The sequence below is a fragment of the Sporothrix schenckii genome, assembly GCF_000961545.1.
Source record: "Sporothrix schenckii 1099-18 chromosome Unknown Cont44, whole genome shotgun sequence".
NCBI lineage: Eukaryota > Fungi > Ascomycota > Sordariomycetes > Ophiostomatales > Ophiostomataceae > Sporothrix > Sporothrix schenckii.
In genome coordinates, this window is record NW_015971145.1 from 753,349 (window position 1) to 775,141 (window position 21,793).

Sequence of the window (21,793 nt, forward strand, 5' to 3'; positions counted from 1 at the left end):
AGCTGGGACCCAGCCAGGGGGGAGGATGGTTGTACCGTAGCAAGCAACAGCCGTGCCAGCGGCAATGTAAAAACGCCCATAGTCTCCCAATCGTAATGAATCTTTGCCATCGTTTTGACTCCTTTTCCGTGTCCCTCTTTTCTGTGTCTCTCAAATCATATCTTCGTCTTCGTCGTCATCGTCGTCATCGTAGGCACCCGCGGCACCACGAGCGCCTCCCGCGCCGCCCATCAGGTCTTCTTCGTCGCGCCGGCTCGCCTCTGCGGCCGCGCCCAGTTTCCGCACCCCGTCGTGCACGGCCGCCACCAGCCCGCGCGCTTCCGCCAGCTCCATGGCCCCGATGCCGCGCAGGTTGACAATCGCCGGTGCCGGCTTGCGCGCCAGCGGATGCTGCGCACGGGCCGCCCCCGCCACTGCGTCCGGGCCGGCCGCCGCCATGGTCGCGAGGTGCCGCACTTTGGTGGCGCGGGCCTCGGCGAGGTCCCGCAGCAGGGCGCGGACCTCGCCGACGGGGGCGGGCAGGTCGTCGGGGGCGTGGGCCAGCAAGATCTCGGCGACCTCGAACCAGTGGTAGGGCAGGTAGCCGGCGGGCGCGTCGGCCGTGCAGGAGGGCAAAAAGGGCGGCGACAGCGGGAGAGGGGCGCCCAGCAGCGGATCGCCGACGAAGCCATGGACCGACGGGCCGTTTTGCTGGCCGATTTGCTGGCCGTGTTGGCCATTGACCCGCCGCGCGTTGCCCGCGCCGTCGGCGCGCACGGGCGGCGGCGGCGGCGGTGCAAACCTGACGCGCGTGCCGTCGCCGTCGTCGCCGTCGTTGTCGCCGTCCTCAAATCCCTGCGTACCGTGCCGCTGGTTGTCCCGCTCGGCGGCCGGGTCGTCGGGTGTCTGGTTCTTGGTCTCGAGCACGACCAGCTCGCGCAGGCTGGCCGGGTGCAGCCAGGGCGGGGCGACGATGCTGGCGCGGCGCTGGCGCTTGAGCAGCAGCGCCAGCCACAGCGGCAGGACGGCGCGATAGGGCGGGCGCAGCTGGGGCGTGGCGCCGCCGAGGAGGGGGATGGGGTCGAGGCGCTGGCGGGGCACGACGGTGACGTGTTCCATTTCGCAGACAAAGGCGACCTCGGCGGGGAGGAGGCCCGGTGGAAAGGACGAGGCCATGGCGCGAGAGTTGTAGGTGTGAATTGGCGTTGATTGACGAGAACTGGGGGAATGTAAAGGTCGTCGTCTCTTCTCTTCTTCAGTGGTCCTTTTTTCGTACATTGAGACGCGCTTGACGCGTCCCAGTAAGTTTAGCTTAACCCCCCGCGACCTGCACATGGTGGGGTATGCACCTAACCCGTGTTTACTCGACCGCTGCCCCTTTTCGCAATTCACCCTCAGCGATGTCATACAACCTTTTTTCTAATTAGTACAATTCTGGAGTCCTACAGTTTTATTTTCCTGGAAATTTATTCATAAATTCATTTGCACCCCGATTGACACATTGTCACTCCTGTTTTATCTACCCCCATGGAATCCCCGATGCACGTAAAATCCCCAACCCAACCATCCAATGCCCTCCCATGTAACTGTGAAGTTGCCCATCTTTCTTTTCTATATTTTTCCTGGCCGTTCCCATACCGTACTGTTCATTCACTTTCCGTTCAATAAAGGACCACCAGACTACCAGACCGCCAGACCACCACCCCCTACCGATCCCACCTGACCGTCTGTGTCAGCTTCTCAAACTTGCCTGTCGCCTTGTTCTTGACCCACGCCGTCATCTGCACCTCGGGCTTGGTCTCGTCGAAAATCGCTTCGCGTTGGCGCAGGCGGAGCCATCTGGGTGTGTTAGCAGGATGTCATCAGTTGTCATCAACGGGCATCAGAGTGGGTGGTTACATGCGCGCTTTCGCGCAATCCGACGTACTGTTCATAGAGGCTCCCTTCGGTCTCGTTTTCGGCTTCAATCACCCGGTTCCAGTCCGCAATCGCCCACAGAATCTTGCTGTCCCAGAACCCGTCGCGGCGCGGGTACGCAGCCAGCAACCGGATGGACTCGTCGCGCACGGCCTCGACGCGGCACTTGCACGAGACGACAAAGAGGGCCATGGTGGGGCCGTTGTCCATGGTGAAGAGGTCGCCGCTGCCTGTGCCGCCTGTGCCGCCTGTGCCACCTTGGCCGCCTGTACCACCATTGCCGCCATTGCCGGGGCTTGGGCTGCCTGAGGGCGGCCCGAAAATGGAGGACGCTCCACCGCCAAACGGCGACCAGGCATACCGGGGCTGCTTGGGGAGGATGAGGGCGGCCAGCCGGTTCAGCTCGCGGAACTGTGGCGTCAGCTGGTACATGGCCTCGTAGTCCGAGTAGACGAGGGACGAGACGCCGATCCACGCCAGCAGGTAGGGGATCTTGAGGCTGGCGGCGCGGAAGTAGGCAGCCTCGGCGGCCGCGGCAGCCGTGGCAGACGCCGGGTCGCCGCTGCCACCGCTGCCACCGCTGCCACCGCTGCCACCGGGGTGTGCGCCCTGGCGCCGTGTGGCCTCGTACAGCGGATAAAACGCGGCGTACCAGCGTTCCAGGCAGTGCAGGTAGTCGCGCTGGATCTCGCGGGCGCCGGGGACGTCGCAGATGTCGAGCATGCGGCCGGCAGCAGTGGCGCGGGCGGCGGCGTCCGGATTCTCGTCCATGTAGCGCTGCAGGGCGGCGACCATGTAGCGGGGGAACTGGAGGATCCAGTGCTGGACAAAGTCCCACCAGCGGCGGGCGTCGTCCAAGGTATCGAAGCGGGCGGGGATGGTGGCGGGGTTCAGAGCGTCGAGGGCTTGGAACTTGATGTCGGCCGGGCGGGTGCGGCGCAGGCGGAAAACACCGAGGGACCAGGCCTGGAAGTCGAGGCGGCGGAAGACCTGCATGACCTCGTCTTCGAGGACGTAGGGCGCAGGGGAGCGCGTCAACACGCGGGTCAAGCTGTCCGAGGGGCGGTCTTCGCTGAGAGTCGTGCGGTGTCCGTTGTGTCCGTCTTGTCCGCTGGCTGTGGTGCTTACCGCATCGGCGGTGCCGTTGCCGTTGCTGTTGCTGTTGCGGCTGGCGGCCGGGTCGTTCTTCTCTGCCAGCAGACCGAGTTGACGGTCCCGCTGGCGTTGGCGCTTCCGCCGTCGCTGCCACTCGATGTCGCTGTCGGTGCCGGCCAGCAGGCTGGCCTCGTCGGGCGAACTGTAGGCCTGGGCCTCGGACAGGGCGCGCGGCGGCAGGTTCCGGGCCACAAACTGGTCGACAATCTGCAGGCCGCTCGTGATGTGGCGGAGGGCGGCCTCGCGATTGCCCTGCAAAGCCTCGAAGCAGACAAACAGCAGGCAGCAGAGCACGGCGGCGCGTTCTTTCTCGGCGGAGGGAGGCGTCGCGGGGTTGTCGCCGGTGTAGAGCTGCTGTACTAACGTCGGATGGTTGAGGGGCCGGTGGAGATGGAGCCGGGGGCCGTGCGTCCACCGCCGCCCAGACGAATGAGGCGGAGTGCGTGTCCATGGTACGTCAGAGCGTTGCGGTAGTGAGGCACGACGCTGCTGGCGGAGACGGAGGGGTCGGCGGGCGATGGCAGTGCAGGTACGGCGGCGCCACCGCCTGGCAGTTGTCCGCCAGGGGGTTGATCACCGCCGAGCATGTGGAGGTAGGACTTGCCCAGCAAGGCTGGCGACATGGCCTGCGCCATGGCGCCAATGGCAATGGCAGCAAAGCGGACGGCGGGCTCGTCTCGGCACAGCTGCGGGATGGTGCTGGTCCACAGGTGGGAGGGGAACCAGCCGCCGCCGAGGTTCGGCGCAAGTGTTAGCCAGCTGTCAAAGTAGGCCTTTTCCCATTGCGAGGCGAACATGACACTGTTGTAGTTGGGTTCGAGCGGGAAGGACGACGACGCAACGCCGCCATTGATAAGGGCCAGGTCAAAAAACGGCTGGGCAAACGTGTTCCGCTGGGCCGCGACAGCGCCTGGGGCATGGGTATAGTAGACGTCATAGGCATCGTTGGTGCCGTACTCGGCCTCGACTCCGTAGCCGTTGTCGTCGCCGTCGTCTTCGTATTCGCGTTTGTATGCTGTCTGTGTACGTGGGTATTGTGGCGTGGGTCGTTTTGGCTGCCATGTCGGCTGCCGTGCGGACGGCTGTGGGAGCGAGGCGACACTGGCTTTGCCGTTGACGTCGCCCAGATTGGTCGGTTGGTAGAGGCGGGCACGTTGCGTGTCGATTTCGTCGTCGAGGCCGGGTTCGCGCTTTATGTATGGGGCAGACAGGCTTGCTGTCGCTGCTTGCCTTGGTGCGACTGCTGCCGAAACGGGTACAGGCACGAATTCGGTGGCCGAGACGTCAGAAGCCGGCGTTGTCCGCCGGGAGCCTACTGTGGCCGACGAGGAGGACGTGGAGGGTGCGCCGTCTGGGTTGGGGTAGTTGTTTGTGTCTGTGGGAACGCGCAGCCGCGGGCTGTTGGATGTGCGCGGAGCGCCCGGCGGTGTCCCGGCGGGGGTTGTCGTCGGCGTCGCTCGAGATGTCGTCTGTGGTCGTGCCGGTGATGCCGCCGCCGGTTGTGAAGCAGCCGCGGCGGCTGCCGTCGCCGCAGTTGCATCTGCTGGCACTGATTCGTATCCTTCACAAAATCCCTGCCACTTGATGCATCGGATACACGACGGCTTGGCCTCGTCGCATTTGACGTGCCGTTTTCTGGGTGGTCAGTATGTCGTCCAGTTGTCCGTACCCTCACCAGACGTTCTCATCCGCAGTCCTACTCACTTGCCTGCATCGCGTTAGTTCTGTCCAGTCCCAAGATGAAAAAAGAAATGGCAGTCGTAGCTCAAAGCAAGACCTCAAAAGACATCACGAAACGTACATGTTTTGCACCCTGTCCGAACTTTGGGGACGCTGGCGCGGGTGGCGCGAGGCCGGTGGTTCAGGGCAAATGTCAAGACCTTGGGGCCCTGCTGCTGTTGCTGTTGTTGCTGCGGCTGTTGTGGCTGTTGTGAATGTTGCATCGGCTGTGTGGACGGTGGGCCAGGCGGCAGTCTGCTCAGTGTCAGTGTCGGAGAAAGAGTCATCGCCATTGTGAGGGGGGGAGTTGAGGCTGGCAGTTGGCGTTGAGAGTGGACAAGGGAAGGAAGCCGAGGAAAGTTGAATTTGAATCGAAATGGGAAAGAACCAGAGGATGACTTCTTTCCATATTTTGGACTCACCTGAATTCGGAAGGAGTGCCTGCAGTGGTTCGCACCTTCTGTGAGGACGAGCCACTTTCAGGTGCAGTTGCATCTGCCGCGCCACTCCCACTGCCACTGCCACTGTTGTCACTCCGGTTCACTGTAACGCCACTGTGCTGCAGAGACGACGCCATACTTGTGTCTCGGGCAATATTCCGTTTTCTGCTGTGTTTTCGCGACCTCTGTTCTCAGCACGCTCGTATGGCATTATCGTGGTGCGTCGGTTTTTTGGGCCACCAAATGGCGATTTGTCGCCTTCTGCTTCCCTCCCAGAGGAAACCGCCAATAATAAAAAATGAAGAGGCAAACGAAGAGAAAAGAAGAATAGCGAGTGCCAAGACAGGGTGTTGTATGCGTTACAAAGCAGGATATATCACAGACGGCGAACGGAGGGCAAAACTGGGAGGGATCCCGTCAGCGGTCTCACCCCCTGACAAAGACAAGACGAAGAGATAACCAGTCGGGCAGGGCGACCGATGGCCAAGGGCCGGCAATATGTGGCGCCGAGGAGAGTCTGATAAAGAAAATATGTATATCAGAAACTTGGTGTCAGAAAACAATGCACCTCGAAGAGGGCCTGACCCGAGGGACAGGAAACGAGGTCAAGCTTCCCGGACCGAAGGGTGTGACAGAGACGCGAGAGATGGTGTCGAAGCAATGGGATGACAGACAGATTGGGGGCCAGTCAACCTTGTCGGGATGCGCTTTCGTGGGTCTTTTTTTCTTCTTTATTTTGTTGTTGTGACTGTTGGTTGGGTCGATCTGACCAATACCACGCTTGCCAGGCTGCTTTTTTTGTTTGGCAACCCCTTTTTTAATTTTTTTTTCTTTTTGTGTCCTTTCCTGTCCCTCGTCCCCGTTTATTTGTCGTTGCTGTACACACTTGACAGTGGCACCACGCTTCTGAGACGACGTCAAGGGACGAAACGAAAAGAAATGGGCTGCCCAAACGGGGGAATCAAAGAGACACACACAGACGCAGACACAGAATAAGCTTGAGTGAGCGTGTCCGTCTGTGCTGTGGGGCAGGGAGGGGTGCAGTGAGCAAGGACGGAGCAATGTCCCAACACAGCGGGATGTGTGTGCACAAAGTATTATTTCCGTACTGACACAGACCGATTCTGCGTACTCGGCTCCGGTTCGTCGTGTCCGCCGCGTCGGTCGCGGGCCGTCGAGGTCGATTGGGGCGTGTTGCTGGCGGGAAATGGGTAGAAAGGGGGATGGAATGCAGAACAGGTGGGATTCGACAGAAGAGGAAAATCGTAAAAAAGCAATCGCGAGAAAATAAAGAATAGCAGGAGGAGAGGGGGGGAATAAAGGACTTGGGGGAAAGGAGAGAAGAGGGGGCGGGCGAGGGGGGCATGGAAAAGGAACAAAAACGAACAACCTTCATACTCGTTACTTTGTACTTTGAAAATCCAGGTTCAGCCCAAGTTGGACCCGGGGGACAAGGACCAGAAGACCGGGCCAAGAACCGCGTCCCAAACGGCCAGGGTCGTGTCACTTGCGGTTGCGCAGGGAAGCTGCAGGGAAGCTAAACTTTGTACGGAGAACGTCGAACGGAGGACGCCAAGGTTGGGGTGCCATAGCTCCGAGCTCAGGTGATGGTACGTTGTTGCGTTGCGTTTGCTTTCTTTTGCTGCGCGAGGGACGACTTGCAGAATACACCATAACAACACACGCCCTCTTCTGTTCCCAACGGCGTCCTCCATTTTATTTCAAACCGCCAATCTTTCACAATCTTTCAGCACTCCCCGGACAGGCACTAGGCAACTTATGGCACTCGCCGTGGGGACATGCATTTTTCTTTTGGCGAGGTCAAGATGGGGTGGGCCGCCGTTGCAATGGGTGTGAGAATGGAAAGACAACGTGAGAGCTGGCGCTGGGAGGGTTGGGATGGATGGGATGGATGGGATGGATGGTATGGATAGGCATTGCACGACAAACGTATTCGTCCAGCAAACTATTTTGTTCCTCTAGTTTCGTGCAATTGCCATTGCCATTGACGGCAGCCTTTTCTTGTTCTCCGTCGTTCATGTCCAACGCGAGCGTCTTCGTCCATCATTCCTCGTCTTCATTAGATTCAGCACCACGGCCCTTGAGGAGCCGCCGTTGCCGTTGCTTGTCTCGAGCGTGGTGGCGTCTCCAATTCGACCTGGTCTAGGCGCATCAAAAGAGGGGAATCCTGCGTGGGCCGTTCACCTAGTGAAGATGATGAGCGCGTAGCTTGTCTAGGCATGCGCCCGGCCGACACTTGCTGGGCGCCGGTTGGTCGGTTTGCGAGCTGGCGCGCTGGCTGTCGTCGAGCGTCTCTTCGCTTCTCTGTTGGAAGGGGGCTGAAAGGGATGATCGGCTGCGGGCATCTGGCCAATACCTGTCGATCGAAACTCCACATTCAGACGACCGCATGCATGTCCGAAAGACCGTTGCAACGATGTTGACCGTATTGCGAATACGAGATGTTGATCAATCTTTATTGCTGCTTTTCCTCTCCAGCACTCTTGCCCGTTTGGAAAGTGTCGCCAAAGTGGCCGCTTCATCTGGCGAGCCCGTTGCGAATCCTTCCGTAACAAGTCCCAATTTCAAGCGGCTCAGCCGTGTTATTTTACTGGTGGCCCTACGGGGCGACAAAGATTGGGCGATCTTGGCAGCTAGGGAAAGCTTGCATAGGTCGTAAGCTTGCCCTCTATCTGCCTCGTTTAATTTCTTTAACGATTGGTACTCTTTTAATTTCCTTACTTTTTTTTATTAAGTCGCCAATATTCCAGGATCTTGATATCGACGTACGGTCGCCGCCTCAAACAGTACTTCTCTTTCCTCAAGTCTCGAATCTGGCCAACGCAAAGAGATAGGGAGACAATGTCGATCGCCAAAGCCAGCACAACCCAAGTCCTCTTCCTGGCCTGCCGGAAAAGGCCAGGTCCCCTGCTCTCCCGGTGAAATCCTTCCGCCGGGGCTGTGGCTCGTGTGGGCAGGGATCGCCAAACAAGGACACGACACCCAACAGTCGTTGGCAGCACGTGGTCTGTTGGCGTCGTGTTTGGACGCTGGACCGGCAGTTGATGGTGATGCGACTATGGACCAGGGCGACTTCACGACAGCTACCATTGCATTGGGACATGACAGGATTTGTTGTCACAAATAAGAGTGGGAGAGTTGGACGATGAAACGAAACAATGTCAATTGTACGATTCTGATTAGCGAGTACCACCTGAGCCACTTTTGGCGGACAGTGGAAGCCACAAACAAAAGGGTGGAAGGCAACAAGGCGGAGCGTGTTGTTCAATACGCAAACTCCTCCGAAATGCCATATTCCGAAGCGGACTTGGACCGGCGCCCGTCGATCGAGATCGACCGAGTCGAGTGACTGTTGTTTCGTCCACGGCGCAATGCCATTCGTCTCCTTGCACTGCCTGCCGCGTCGAGACATTCTGACTCTGACATCCCAGCAGTAGGATGCATCCTGCATCCTGCCTTAGGTGGAACTTGTGTTTGCCATTTGCCGAGGCAGGGGGTGGCACGGTGGGCAGGGAACTGTAGACATATTTAAGGAGGACAAGCTGCGGATAGCAAATCACGGAAACAGGTAGATTGACCATCCCACGTATTTCTCACTTCCGGGAGTTCTTCGGCCATTGTCACGGCGTCCCCGAATGCAACAGCGGGGTAGGTGCTGTGGCGCTGTGCTGTTGTAGGGCTCTGTAGGGCTGCTGCAAGGGAGGTGCAAGTCTGCCGCAAGTCTGCCGCAAGTTGAGTTTGTCCATGTCGACATCCTGGTGAAGCAACTGCACACAAGGCCCCAGCAGACGCATCCCGACAATGTGGTCAAGACATTCGTCAGCACGAGTGGAAACGAAGGATCAAGACAAGCAAATGGGAAACAACGTTGCCTTGGGACTTCCCGCCATCGCGTCATTTGTCATCTGTGCTATTTGGAAGATGACGGCTGACTACAAATATACAGCAACTATGTGCGACTGGCGCAGCGTGCCAAATTGCACGTCGGGCCAATGAGAAGGGGAGAGACGGCTCCAAGGGCAGATGAACGGACGGAGGGTTCGGCAACGAGTCAAAACTGCGCCGTGGGTGTGGCGGCCATCCCGGCAGAATGGAACCATCGAGTGGCCAACGGGACGTGGAAGGAAGAGCAAAATACTGGAAGGAATGCGGTTTGCGATTGTCAAATCAAGTCGTGGCCAGTCACAGCGCGAGGTCAGCCGGAGCATGTACCTTTTCCGTCAGAAACAGAGTCCTGTCGTGCATCGAGGACAGGCCTTGTACATTCAGCCTTACGGCGTGGGAGGTGAGATTTTGGGGCCAAAGCGGATGGTCAAGGCACTGGGCGGTTCCAGTTTGGGGCTTGTTGGGATTCTTGTCATTCGTGGGATGCAAAGCATGTACAGAAGTATGTTGAAGGGTTCCATAATTTCGTCCGTTTCGGCTGACAACTCCGAACAGTCTTTGCTGTCCTGCCTCGTGCTTGAAGGACTGACTCCAACCATTGACAAGAAAATCAAGACGCACAATCAGCGTTGGTCTACTCAGCACATTGCATGACACAGTGTTATTTTACTACTCGTCACTTTACGTACAACATATGATCGTTGGAAAGGAGGTCTTTTATATATATATTATCCAAGAATGTTGGTATAGTTATGTAAGGTTGACGACCAGCGTCACCTCGGTCTCCATCTAGACATCTCGTCAAACCCCCCTACGTGCTCTCCTCGTCCTCCTGCCACGCCCGCGCCGGGATGGTGGAACCTTCCCTGTCCTTGATCAGTGACGTGCCGCCACAACTCAGACAAAACGCGTACTGCAGCTGGTCGTGCCGCACAAAATGGTTCGCCGGCACCAGCTGCCGCCGGCAGTCGGGCCAGCCGCAGCGGCTGCGCAGGTCCTCGGGCTGCTGGACGCGCACGGCCGCGTAGGCGATCCAGTAGGCCGTGCTGACGGCCGGGTCCAAGCAGCCGAGGAAGTGGTCGAGGCGGGCGTCCATGCCGCAGCAGAGCATGCCGACGGCCTGGAGGGCCGCCCAGGGGGTCCCGTACTGGCGACTGTTGGGTCCCGGTCCTTGCTGCCGTCCGTACATGGGCCGGCCGTCGTAGTCGTCGTCGTAGTTGTAGAAAGACTCGGCAAAGGCAGTGTCGTGGAGTGCTTGCTGCACCTTCTCCCAGACGTCTGCGTCGTAGATGCTCTGGGCAACGGACGCTGCCTTCTTGTTGAGGCACCGCAGACACAAGTAGTGGCCGCACGGCAGAATGTGCAGCTCGCCGACGGGAATGTTGTACTTGTTGCAGTCGCGGCAGAGCGAAGAGTGCCAGTAGTCAATGTCCAGGATGTGGAGGTGCCCGCCGCAGTTGTGCGCGCCGGCCAAGTCGGTCCGCGGAAGAACGCCGTCGAGGGCGCCCGGGAACAGGACCGGGCTGGCCACATCGAGCGGGTTGTTGACGGGGACACTCTGAAGGTCGGTCTCGTCGGGGCACGGGCACGGTCTGCTGTCTGTGGATATGTCAGTGGACGTAGCTGTGGACGCATCGGTTAGTTCTGTTACAATCACCTGTTCGCCTGTCTCCGTCTGGACCATTGACCAGAAAACCTGCTGTGAAGGACGGCGGGTCTTGGGAACGATCCGCTTGGGAGCCCGAGCAGCCCAGATGGCCTGCGAGCGTGTCAGCGACCGAGTACTGGACTTGGCCTTGCCCTTTTTCGCCTTCTTGTTCTTGCTCTTGCTCTTTCTCTTGTTGTGCGACTTGTGGCTGACCCATGAGGTGTGACGCTTCGTCGATGACCGTCTGCCAGCACGGGAGTTTGACTGCCATCTGTCTTGGCGCTGCTCAATGCCAACGGCCTCTTTTGGTGACGTAGAGTCCATTGCGCAAAAGGAGCCCAAGGTGACGTTGTTTGGTGATGTATGTTGCTGTTTTTTTTACTTGGTTTGAGCTGCACTGATAATTCCGTATTGTCGTCAACGATGCCGGAAATATCAGTGGATGTATTGTTTGTCGACTACAGCCCACAAGAAAATACTGCAGCATGCGGGCTATTTGTATACAATGCATGGTATTGTCGCTATTATTTATTGTTCATCGTAGTTTGTTGTTTTCTCGTCATGTTCAGAAACGAAATAGAGTACATGCTCTGTTCCCGAGATGAACTGTTGCACAAACAAGCGTATTGTTGTATGGTCTTTGCTATGAAGAGACCCGTTTGTCTTGTGAAATGCTATGGCAATGTTTAACAAATGCAATCATTGTCCTGAACAGTACGAATACTTCAAAGACCACTACCTTTTTTCATTTTGTTCATATTGCTGTTTATATTTTTATTTTTATTTTTTAAAAAAGTCCAGCTTGTATAGTTTTTTTTGACATAATATTGTTCGTTTCATTGAGGCATAGAGCACAATGATGCGGATGTTTGTTTTGTTACAAATGTCACCTATCTTTGTTAAACTTATACTAGATTGTTCATCTATTTATTGATTTTGAGACGATTAAAACAAAGAACATCAAGGACCGTCAAAGAATCACACAAAGAAAACAAATTCAAAAACAGCCACTATTCAGTCACCACTCAGGCTATGCTCTCCCTCGTTTGTTTCTATCCACAACAGTCTCCGTGTCTCTATCCACAACAGTCTCCGTGTCGTCACACCCTCCTTGTTCATCTCTGCACCGTACGTCCGTCCTGCTGCCATTTTGCCAGGTCCTGCTTCAGGCCGTCCATGATGCCTTGCACGTTGGTCAGGTTCGACTGCATGGACACAACGCGGTGCAGCGCCGTCGCCAGATCAAGGGCACTGAGTGTCGTGCCGTCAACCATGTGGTGGTCGTGTGCTTGGCGTTGGCTGGTGTTTTGTGTCTGTGCTTGCCCGTTGTGGTCACTGCCGGTGCCGCGCGGCAGTAGAGATGCCAACGCGTGTGACACGCTGGATGAAAGGGACACAATGGGGCGGGCGAGGAGGCGGCGCAGGGCCGTGGTTGGCGGTGCGGCGGTATCGAATGAGGCAGAGGCGGAGCGGGCTCGCCGAAGGAGTGCACGTCCCCTATTGCTGTCTCGTCCATTGTCGTTGTCCTCCTCGTCCGAATAGAGCCACAGGTCGTCGTCGAGGGCCCCTTTCGACGGCAGCTGTGGATCGTACGCCGTCTTGTCGGGGTAGGTGGCCATGGGCAGGTACGGCACCCAGGGCAGGCTGTCCTTTTTGAGGACGGCCGGCGCACGCCGCTTGTGCTTCTTTTCCCACAAGAAGTACGAGTACAAGCCGGAGTAGTCGTCGGGGGCCTTGTCCATGGCCTCTTTCCATGTTTTGTAGGGCGCTCCATCCTCATTGTTGCTGTCTCCGCCAACATCGTTGATGAGAGCGTTTCCATCCTCGTCCACATGGTAGTCCATCTCGCTGTTCGTGTCCGACTCGTCCCACTCACCACTGCGGTCCATGCTAAGGCCGAGCGTATCGAGCTGGGCTTCGTAGGGCAGCGCTTTCCAGGCACGATCGCGTTGCGCGCGTTCCCTGACACTGGTCGTGTTCGAGTCGGTGTCACTGTCGGACTCGCTGCCCACGTTGGCATACCGTCTCCTCAGAAGGTAATCTTCTTCCTCCTCGCTGTTGTCACCATTGCCAACCATGTCAAGTCGCCGCCGTTTCGAGCTTCTGCCGTTTTTGCCATCGTTGCCGTCGTTTCCGTCGTCGTCGTCACTGTCGTCGCTGTCGCTGTCGTCCACAAAATGGACCCGTTTGTTCTGGTTTCCGTCGACAGGTGCTGGGTGCTCGACTGCCGGCTGAGCAGCCGCGCCATCGCCGCCAACGTGACCACCAGCACGACCAGCACCATGACCATCGCCGTTACCGTCATCGTCGCCACCCTCATCTGAATCCTCATCCTTGTTGATCCATCCCAGTCGCGGCAGCAGATCCCGGGGCCGCACAAACCCGTCGGGCAGCTGCCGCAGTCCTTTGTACGGGAACTTGTCCGCCGCGTCGTCGTCGGCCACTTCCTTGAGAAACTCCTGCAGGCTCACTGGAATGTCCGGCGGTGCGCCTGGGTCGTCGGGATACAGGGCCGGGCTGTAGGTGCGCAGCCGTTGTTTGTGGTACCCATCCGGCATCACGGCGGCCTGGGCCTGGAGGACGGGCCGCAGTGTTTTGAGGTGCTCGATCAAGTTGGTGCGCGCGTCCGGGCCGAGCATGAGGTAGAGCTGCTGGGCGAGGAGGTAGAGGGTCAGTTCGGTGCCGATGACAGGTGCGGCGGCAGGGTTGTTTCCGGGTGGCGGGGGAAGGTTGGCGACCTGTGCCTGCGGGCCGGCAGCCGCGGCGCCTCCTCCATCTCCCGGAACAGCGTTGGCTGCGGCTCCGACTGCGGCTCCGACTGCGGCTCCGACTGCGGCTCCGACTGCGGCTCCGACTCCGGCTCCGACTCCGGCTGCGGCTCCCGCGCCTGATCCACCACCAGCGTTTTGTATCGGCATGGCTGGATTAGCCTGTACGGAAGGGGCAGCACTTGGTCCTGCTGGAGTTGGATGCAACGGCTGAAGTACTGCAGGAGCTTGTGTTTGGTTTTGTGGTGGAGGTGGTACTGCCGGTGTAGGACCAGGTGGTGGTGGAGGTGGAGGTGCTTGAGCCTGAGTAGGTTGAAGAGTGGGAGGTTGGTTTGTATTTGCACTCGCGTTTGCTTGTTGTGGACCAGGAATGGCAGGAACGGCAGGAACGACAGGCACGGCAGCAACGACAGGCACGATCTGTGGAGGAATATTCACTCCAACGTTGGCCACGACAGGCTTTGGTGCCTGTCCCTGCTGTCCTGGCTGTCCTTGTTGCGGCTGTGCCGGCCCTACATTGGGCTTTTGCACCTGTCCTCTGATATGGGACTGAAGTCGTGCGGCCTGGCCATTGTTGGCGGGTTGTCGTTGCGGTTGAGCTTGTTGAGGTTGCAGTTGAGGTTGAGGTTGAGGTTGCGGTTGCTGCTGAGGCTGTTGAGGCTGGTTTGGCGGGTTTGACGGGTTTGGCGGCTGTCCCGCGTTGTGTGCTTGCTTTGGAGGCATCGTGATGGTCGATGTCCAAGTGAATATGGTGTTGAGCTTGTTTGTGCTAGTCGCAGATGGAGTGACGATGCCGTGTCACGACACAAGTGAAGGAGATTAGCTGTTTGACTTCATGTCTCAACTCTACATTTCTACGTCCTCACAGCTGCGCACTTTACTATCGTCGCAGAACGACTGTACTCTGCTAATACCATTTGCGACGAAGAAACGTCTGTTGGTGAGGGCAAACGCTGAAAGCGGCGTGCGCAAGGGATGAAAGACGGAGTGACGGCCGCAATTGGCTACCAGGTCCAAACAAATTCAGGCCTATCAAAGAAAATAGAGCAAGTCCATTGCATGGAAACAGAATCAAGGTGCTTCTTTGTTCTTTTGTTCGCGTATGCTTTCGAAAGACTCTACGATCTACGAACGAATGCACATCCATTTGCTTCTCTACGTTTACAAAATCTACGCCCGGGAAAGGAATACTAAATAATAGGAAGAAAGGCGGGAAACACCATGTCCAAGTTGAAAAAAGGAAGTGAATACAAACGCAGCCACAAACGAAAGAAACTTACCAAACCTACCCAAGTGACAAAGAGACAAAATGCGGTCTGCCCTCACGCACGATACTTACCAAGATGCGTCGCCATCCCGATCGTGCGGGTTCTCGTAGTCGAACCGGTCGTCTGGTCGCTGTCGGCCCTCCCGCTCGTGCCGCCGCACCACGTCGTCAAACAGCGCGTCCACATCCACAAAGACCGCCGACCCGTCGCCGCACGCCGTGCAGCCCAGCCCAAAGGCCGACCGTGCGAGGGCCAGCTCGCTGCCGTCGTCGTCGCCGTGGAGCGTCCCCACCGACAGACCCTTGGCCTCTCTGTTTTCGTCCATCAAGCGCTGCCGCAGCGCGAGGACCCACTGGTCGGCGGCGGCCTCTTGGGCTTGGCGGGCGGCTTTGCGGGCGGCGGCAAAGCCAGACGCGCCGAGGGGCGGCAGGTGCTTGTTCATTTGTGACGAAGCGGGCGACGCACCTCGGACGACAACGTCCCGGACATCGGCGCCCCCCGGCACGTCCCGACGAATCCGCACGCGGGGATCGGCGCCGTGGGCAAACTGGCTTGGCGGGCGGTGGTAGTGGCGACGGGGCAGGAGGGCCGTGTTGGTGTTGATAGTGGCGTAGGCGTCGGTGTAGGCATCGGTGTCGGTGACAACGGCGATATCGTTGCTGTTCTGCTCGACAACGGCACCACTATGGATAAAGTCGGCACTGGCCCACGGGTCGGGCAATAGGTTACTCTGTACGGGAGGGTTAGTGAGACGGGGGAGGTCAGATGATGACGATGGAGACGAAGACAGGGCCAGACGCGGCACTGGAGGGAGAATCCATGACAGCGTGGCCGCCAAGACAGCAGCCATCAGTATGGTCCCCAAGATGCGCTGGAAATGCTCGCCCACGACAATCCGCGTCTCTTCAAAATTGGAGTGGTCGCCGTTGGAGCAGAGCCGGCGCCCTCGGGGCACACCGGACGACCACGGCGGCGGCGGTGGGGGCAGAGGCAGGCCGTGGAGGCTGGCCTCGATGGCGGAACTAGCCCATCTGACCCACTGGGCGGCCCACTGCACTCGCAGCACAAAACGGCCCGCCCAGTACACGGTGCAGTCCAGCAGCAGCGGGTTGTGCGCGAGCAAGAGCCAGATGGGGAACGCCGGGGCAAAGACGCAGGTCAGGCCATCACGGGCCAATGTTGAGGCGACGGGCCAAATTTGGTCCATAGAAGGAAGCAGAGGAAGGTGAAATGAGAACAAAAAAGAAGCAAACGGGAAAGACAACGTCGTACAAAGCAAAATCGGAGGGTGATAGGTCGGTGGGATTCAATGTCCGTAGAGTGGATCCTCTTCGGATGGTAGGATTGGTGATGACGGTCCCGGTTTGGTAACGATGTTCCCCGGCTGTGGAAATGAAATGCAAGGCGTGAGTGTAGTGAGTGAGTGCAGGATGCAGAGAACAGGTGCAGGGGTGTCGGTGAGTTGATGTGCGCTGGGATGTAAAGATACAGAATCATACGGAGTCAAGTTGAGTCGAAGCGAGGGGGACATGTTGGGAATCACTGGAATATCTTTATTTGTCGTTCGATTTGATTTCGATTCCTGTTCCTTGCATGTTCTAATGAACAAACAGTGGAAATTCGACTTTATTTTCTTCGTAAGTTTGTTTCTTTCTTTTCTTTCTTTCATTTGTCTTCTCTTTTTTCTTTGCAACATTCGGACGAAACGAAATGTCTTTGTACGTTTTTTCTCTTTCTTAACTCTTTCTACCCCTGTGGTGCATCCCACGTTATGAATAGGCACACAGCGTTGCAGTGCAGCAGAACCCAAGCCTGCAGACAGCCCAGTCCATCCACAGCAGAAGCAGCTATCCCCCCTCCCATGTCCCTTTTTCGACTGTTCTCCGTCTCACCCGTCCCCGGCGCGTTCCAGAGATTATGCACGAGCAACAATAGCCGCTGTTGTGTTGCAGGGCGCCATGGATGGGTCTGGGTCACTTTGGACGGCCACGAGGATGGGACAAAAAAGGACAGGGTTTTGGTACAGAACGTGTTTGTCAACTTAATTTCCGCCGTTTGGTCGGGTCTTTACGTCGTACTTTACCCGGTTTTCTTGTTATCAAGACGGCCTTGTGCTTGTGACGGCGTAAATGAAATGTGAAAGCAGTCGTAAATGAAGCTCCCTCCCAGCCGCATATCATTGACAGGTCATGGGTGCACGACAACGAATGGAACACCACCCTTGCATTTGCGGGAAGCAGGGATGAGCTGTCGAGAGTGCCGAGACTTTCGGCCTGGTGCTGAATTGATGCGTGTTGCCTTGCACTTTGCTGCTATGTCTTTGCCTGCACCTCTTCCTTTCTCAACCACTCCTTTTCGTATTTCGTTTTCGTCCTTTGCTCCCGCCTTTGTCACAATCAACGGTCAACATTGGAAACACGACGGTTGAACGGTTGAACGGCCGAACGGCTTAATAGTATGGTAGCTTCAGAGGGTAAACATATGCAAAATTGTGCTGTGCTGAGTATGTGGTGTCCTTGTCTAAGACATGTCTCGACTGTCATGACTTGGCTGCAGAGGCATGCAGAGGGACACGTTAGGCATCCAACGGCTGCAGAAGTGCAGAATTGCAGAATGCAAGCAGTGAGATGACGGAATACATGTTCGATACACAGGGAGACAGAATGCGAGCTTTCTGCCCGCCGCAGAGTTTGACTGTCGCTGGCTTTGAGAATCTTCACGTTGTCTTTCCCGAATGTCGACAATGTACAGAAGGGCACTTTCATTATGATTTTTCTTCCACACCTCGGCTTCTGTCCGCCTTATTGGTGCAACTGGCCCATAACTAGATGCAAAAACGATGCAAGACAGCGGGCGGTTACAGTTGCTGTTGCTGTTGCTGGTACGTGCACTTTGTTGTCATCTACATGGTTGTGCACATTGTGCCGGGCATGGGTAGGAAGCCAGAAACATGCTTCAACGTGCGACGGGCCGTGTCCGTTGGCGAAGGCCCAAAGGGAACTGCCTTTTCTCGTCCTCCACGACCACTCGGCCTCCACTTACAGCGGACCTGTTATGAAGATCGACTGACTGGGTGCAGGACGCTACAACGAGGGCCTCTAATGTACTAGAAGTATGTTGTATTCTACGCACAACTGTTGTCTCTCTACTGCTGATTCGTGAAATGTAGGACATTTCATTGATTCTCTGCGTCCCTGGTCTCTGGTCTCTTCTCGCCTCGATTGTGGTCGGAAAACATCGTCATCACACCCCCCAGCCTCTTCCAGGCACCCCGGTCTTCTTAGCCTCTTTGGTTGGAACGGTGCCTCTCGCTTGTGCCCGCTGCGTCCGCCGCGCCCGCCTTTTGTTCCCATACGTCGTAGTTCGTTCCTTGTCCGCTACCCCATGCCATGTTGGGCTTCCACCGCCATCCCGCAGGGGTTTGTTGCCTCGAGAAGAGTTCCCGTCTGCACACACGCCTTCCCTGGCGCCCTTCCCTGTCCTGGCAAGGTCCGGCTCACGCAATTCCCACAAAAACGCACAAACCACTCGCCAATCGACCCTCTTCCCTTCTTGGTGCGTGTCTGGAGATGATTTTCTGATTGTCGAGTGCAACATTGGGGACAAGGGGCATGGGCAGAAGAAGGAAAGAAGGACAAAGGAAAGAAAGAAGATAGAAAAGAAGAAAGCTTGTAAGTACCTTGCACCCTGTGGAATGGTTTTTATGACAAGCCCGGACTCGGGACAACGTTCCCTTGCAGTGACGAAACACTCCCCTTCATAATCGTTTCCGAAAAGAGTCGTCTGTACTTGTAAAATGTCGAGCTGTGTTGTACGACTTACGGCGTATGTCGCAACGAGGCAACGTCCGTCCCGGCCAACCCCAAAAGGCTAGAGCGGCGTGGCAGAAGAGACAATAGAAGAACATAACTCTCCGCAAGAACAACGGAATTGTCTGTGCTTTTGCTTTCGCGTCACAAATTCTCCATCTCCAGTATTGATTCCCCTCTTCAGCTGCATGGGTCATGCTACGCTAGTGACGAAACGGGACGAGACAAGAGAGGAAAGAGCGACAGAGGAGAAAACAAGGAAAGTGAAAAGGGACAGCGAAAGGAAAAGGAAAGGAAAAGGAAAGAGAGGAAAGTGCAGCTGGGCACATGGACGCTACGAATGTATTTCGTACACGACGATAAAAAGGAAGGCGCACAGCAAGGGACCGCAGCTCTTTCCCAAAGAAACAACACGTCCCCCGATGTCACCCTGCTCTGAACCCACAAGCACAGCAGGGAAAGAACGAAGGAGCTTGTCGAAACTGTCGAAAGGAAGCCGCAAAGGCTTGTCTGAGCTCAAGTGGGCCTGCTGTCTCTGCAACCATTTGCCGTCACTGTCTCTTGTGTCTCTCCTCACCCTCACACTCGTCCTGAAGACTGGCCCTCCTTCATCTACATATCTCGCAGCAGACCCTCTTGTTTCTGCCCTGTCTTTTGTCTCTTGATTTGCCTTTTTAGGTCGACGTCACCCTCTCTCTGATAGCTGAAATTGGCGTGTGGTGACTGGTGTTTTCGGCCTCGATCTCATCCCCTCGACGGACGACATCGAGCTTTTTATATTGTCATCGCCCGAGCGCCACTTCTCAACTCACCTCCCTCCCGCGCTCGGTCCCGGTCAGCTCGCCGTGACTGTAAGACCATTCTCACGTTCTCACACCATCACGCCCCGATACTGGCATAAACATCGCACAAAACCTCTTCCTTATTACGGTCCTCCGGGCCTTTGACCTCCCCGGATGATGGCCCTCTTCGCCTCCGCCTCCTTGTCGACCGTGGCCCTCGCCCTCGTCGCCACCGCCGTTGTCTACTATGTCTTCAGCGCTGTCGCCGCCGCCCGAAGGCTGCGTGCCTTCCCCGGCCCCCGCGTCGCCTCCTTCTCGTACATCTGGATGGCCAGCACCGCCTTAAGTGGCCGCATGTGGGAAATCTACTACAAAAAGGCCACCCTCCGCTACGGCGAGGTCGTCCGCATCGGGCCTGGCGAGCTGCTGACGAGCGATCCGGCCCTCATCCGGCGCCTCTCGGCCACCCGCCAGCCCCAGTACCGCCGCTCCGACTGGTACAACCCAAACCGCCTCGACCCCTACGAGCACAGCATGTTTTCCCTGCGCGACGATGTCGCCCACGACCGCCTCAAGGGACGGACGGCCGCCGCCTACGCCGGCCGCGAGAACCCGGCGCTCGAGGCCGAGGTCGACGCCGTCCTCCTGCAGTTTGTCGACGTCGTGCGCACGCGCTACGTCGCCACGCGCAAGCCCATGGACCTGGCCGTGCTGGCCCAGTACTTTACGCTGGACAGCATCACCAAGGTCGCCTTTGGGCAGGCCTTTGGGTTCTTGGAGCGCGAAGAGGACGTCCACGGCTACCTGCAGAGCATCCTCGACGTGGCGCCCGTCATGCAGACGAGCAGCGAGGTGCCCTTCCTCAACCGCATCGTCACGTCGCCCTTTGTCCTCAAGCTGGCCGGGCCCAAAGTCACCGACAAAGACGGCATCGGTCGCATGATGGGGTGAGAACCTGACCAGCCCCCATTTGCTCGTTCTCGTTCTCTTCCACGTCACCTGCTAACCCTTCAGTGTTGCCCGCGATATCGTCGCCGAACGGTTCGTTCCAGACACCAAGGACCGTCGTGATATGCTGGTGCGTTTTCATTCATCGTCTTCTTTTATTTGTTCTCGCTTCTTTCGCGCGTGTCTCCATGGCGCGCATGCACTAACTAACCTGACCAACCCAGGGCGCCTTTGTCCGCAACGGCCTCTCCCAACGCGAGTGCGAAACAGAAGCCCTCTTCCAGATCATTGCCGGCTCCGACACCACCGCCACCGCCATCCGCATGACGCTCCTGTACATTATGATTACGCCGCGCGTGCACGCCCGGCTGCGCGCCGAGGTCGACGCGCACTTTGCCGACCTGCCGGACGACCGAATCGTCTCCAATGCCGTCGCCGAGACCCTGCCGTACCTACAGGCCGTCGTCCTCGAGGGCCTGCGGATGCACCCGCCGTTTGTCGGCCTGCCCTTCAAGGAGGTGCCGCCGCAGGGCGACACGCTGCCCGACGGCCGGTTTGTGCCGGGCGGCACGCGGATTGCGCCGAGCATCTGGGCCCTGACGCGGCGCAAGGACGTCTTTGGCGAGGACGTGGACGTCTTTCGGCCCGAGCGATGGCTGCCCGCGCCCACGCCCGTGCCCGCGCGCGTGGCCGACGGCGAGCGCAGCGAGGACAAAGACACCAACGGCAACAGCCCGGAGACCATTGCCAACATGCGGCGCACGCTGGACCTCATCTTTGGGTACGGGCGCTGGGCGTGTGCGGGCAAGACGCTGGCCTTTTTGGAACTCAACAAGACGCTCGTCGAGATGATGCGGCGCTTCGAGCTGCAGCTGATGTACCCGCTGCGCCCGCTGTCGATGGTCAACCACAATTTGTTTTTGCAAAAGGAGATGTGGATGCAGGCCACGGCGCGGTCAACGTGACGTCGACGACGAGGCTTGCATCGTGGGGAGCACAACAAACGGAAACGCCAACGTGAACACCAACACTCCATAAAGGCACCTCCAGTTATTCCCCACGACACATGTCTTGGTTCGGACAGTGATGGTTGTTAAGAGTCCGTTCTTTGCTTTATTGTCTCGTCCTTCTTGTCCTCCAAACCCATCTCTTCATTCTGTTATATCTCCTCCCATACGTTTGTTCTTTCTGCCATAATGACCGTCATGACGATCCATCACCCCATCTACGAATGAATTTATCGCCGCGATTAATGGATTACCCGTTCTTACTACAGCAAAATCATCCGCACTATATTAAGCACACCAGTATTATGATAAACTGTCTAGATGCCGTCCTTGGACGTAGCATAACGAAAGAAGAAAAAGGAGACAAAAGAAGAGGGAAAAGTACAGGAAATGAGCGACATGAAGATAAATGAGCAGAAATCATATGATACCCGAAAAGCAAAAGCC

The 21,793-nt window shown here is 57.4% G+C and overlaps 7 protein-coding genes across 7 annotated transcripts; 2 read left to right on the forward strand and 5 right to left on the reverse strand.

Annotated features, from left to right (window-relative positions):
* Positions 1 to 150: 150 nt before the first annotated feature.
* SPSK_09553 (GINS complex subunit 2) lies at positions 151 to 1,155 on the reverse strand (the record flags this gene model as incomplete). Its single annotated transcript, XM_016736125.1, has 1 exon — positions 151 to 1,155. The coding sequence occupies one exon, from the start codon at positions 1,153 to 1,155 to the stop codon at positions 151 to 153; it is 1,005 nt and encodes a 334-aa protein (XP_016586974.1).
* A 530-nt stretch (positions 1,156 to 1,685) lies between these two features.
* SPSK_08367 (uncharacterized protein) lies at positions 1,686 to 5,347 on the reverse strand (the record flags this gene model as incomplete). The annotated part of the gene is made up of 5 exons (XM_016734967.1): positions 1,686 to 1,818; positions 1,907 to 3,410; positions 3,467 to 4,686; positions 4,853 to 5,083; positions 5,193 to 5,347. The coding sequence occupies 5 exons, from the start codon at positions 5,345 to 5,347 to the stop codon at positions 1,686 to 1,688; spliced, it is 3,243 nt and encodes a 1,080-aa protein (XP_016586975.1).
* Positions 5,348 to 9,254: 3,907 nt separating this feature from the next.
* On the forward strand, positions 9,255 to 9,770 carry SPSK_09926 (uncharacterized protein; the record flags this gene model as incomplete). The annotated part of the gene is made up of 1 exon (XM_016736493.1): positions 9,255 to 9,770. The coding sequence occupies one exon, from the start codon at positions 9,255 to 9,257 to the stop codon at positions 9,768 to 9,770; it is 516 nt and encodes a 171-aa protein (XP_016586976.1).
* Positions 9,771 to 9,927: 157 nt separating this feature from the next.
* On the reverse strand, positions 9,928 to 11,088 carry SPSK_09436 (uncharacterized protein; the record flags this gene model as incomplete). The annotated part of the gene is made up of 1 exon (XM_016736008.1): positions 9,928 to 11,088. The coding sequence occupies one exon, from the start codon at positions 11,086 to 11,088 to the stop codon at positions 9,928 to 9,930; it is 1,161 nt and encodes a 386-aa protein (XP_016586977.1).
* A 791-nt stretch (positions 11,089 to 11,879) lies between these two features.
* Positions 11,880 to 14,255, reverse strand: SPSK_08632 (uncharacterized protein; the record flags this gene model as incomplete). The annotated part of the gene is made up of 1 exon (XM_016735223.1): positions 11,880 to 14,255. The coding sequence occupies one exon, from the start codon at positions 14,253 to 14,255 to the stop codon at positions 11,880 to 11,882; it is 2,376 nt and encodes a 791-aa protein (XP_016586978.1).
* A 612-nt stretch (positions 14,256 to 14,867) lies between these two features.
* On the reverse strand, positions 14,868 to 16,007 carry SPSK_09450 (uncharacterized protein; the record flags this gene model as incomplete). Its single annotated transcript, XM_016736022.1, has 1 exon — positions 14,868 to 16,007. One exon carries the CDS (start codon positions 16,005 to 16,007, stop codon positions 14,868 to 14,870), a length of 1,140 nt encoding a protein of 379 aa, XP_016586979.1.
* A 3,558-nt stretch (positions 16,008 to 19,565) lies between these two features.
* SPSK_08970 (cytochrome P450 monooxygenase) lies at positions 19,566 to 21,304 on the forward strand (the record flags this gene model as incomplete). The annotated part of the gene is made up of 3 exons (XM_016735552.1): positions 19,566 to 20,338; positions 20,406 to 20,469; positions 20,564 to 21,304. 3 exons carry the CDS (start codon positions 19,566 to 19,568, stop codon positions 21,302 to 21,304), a joined length of 1,578 nt encoding a protein of 525 aa, XP_016586980.1.
* Between the last annotated feature and the right edge of the window lie 489 nt (positions 21,305 to 21,793).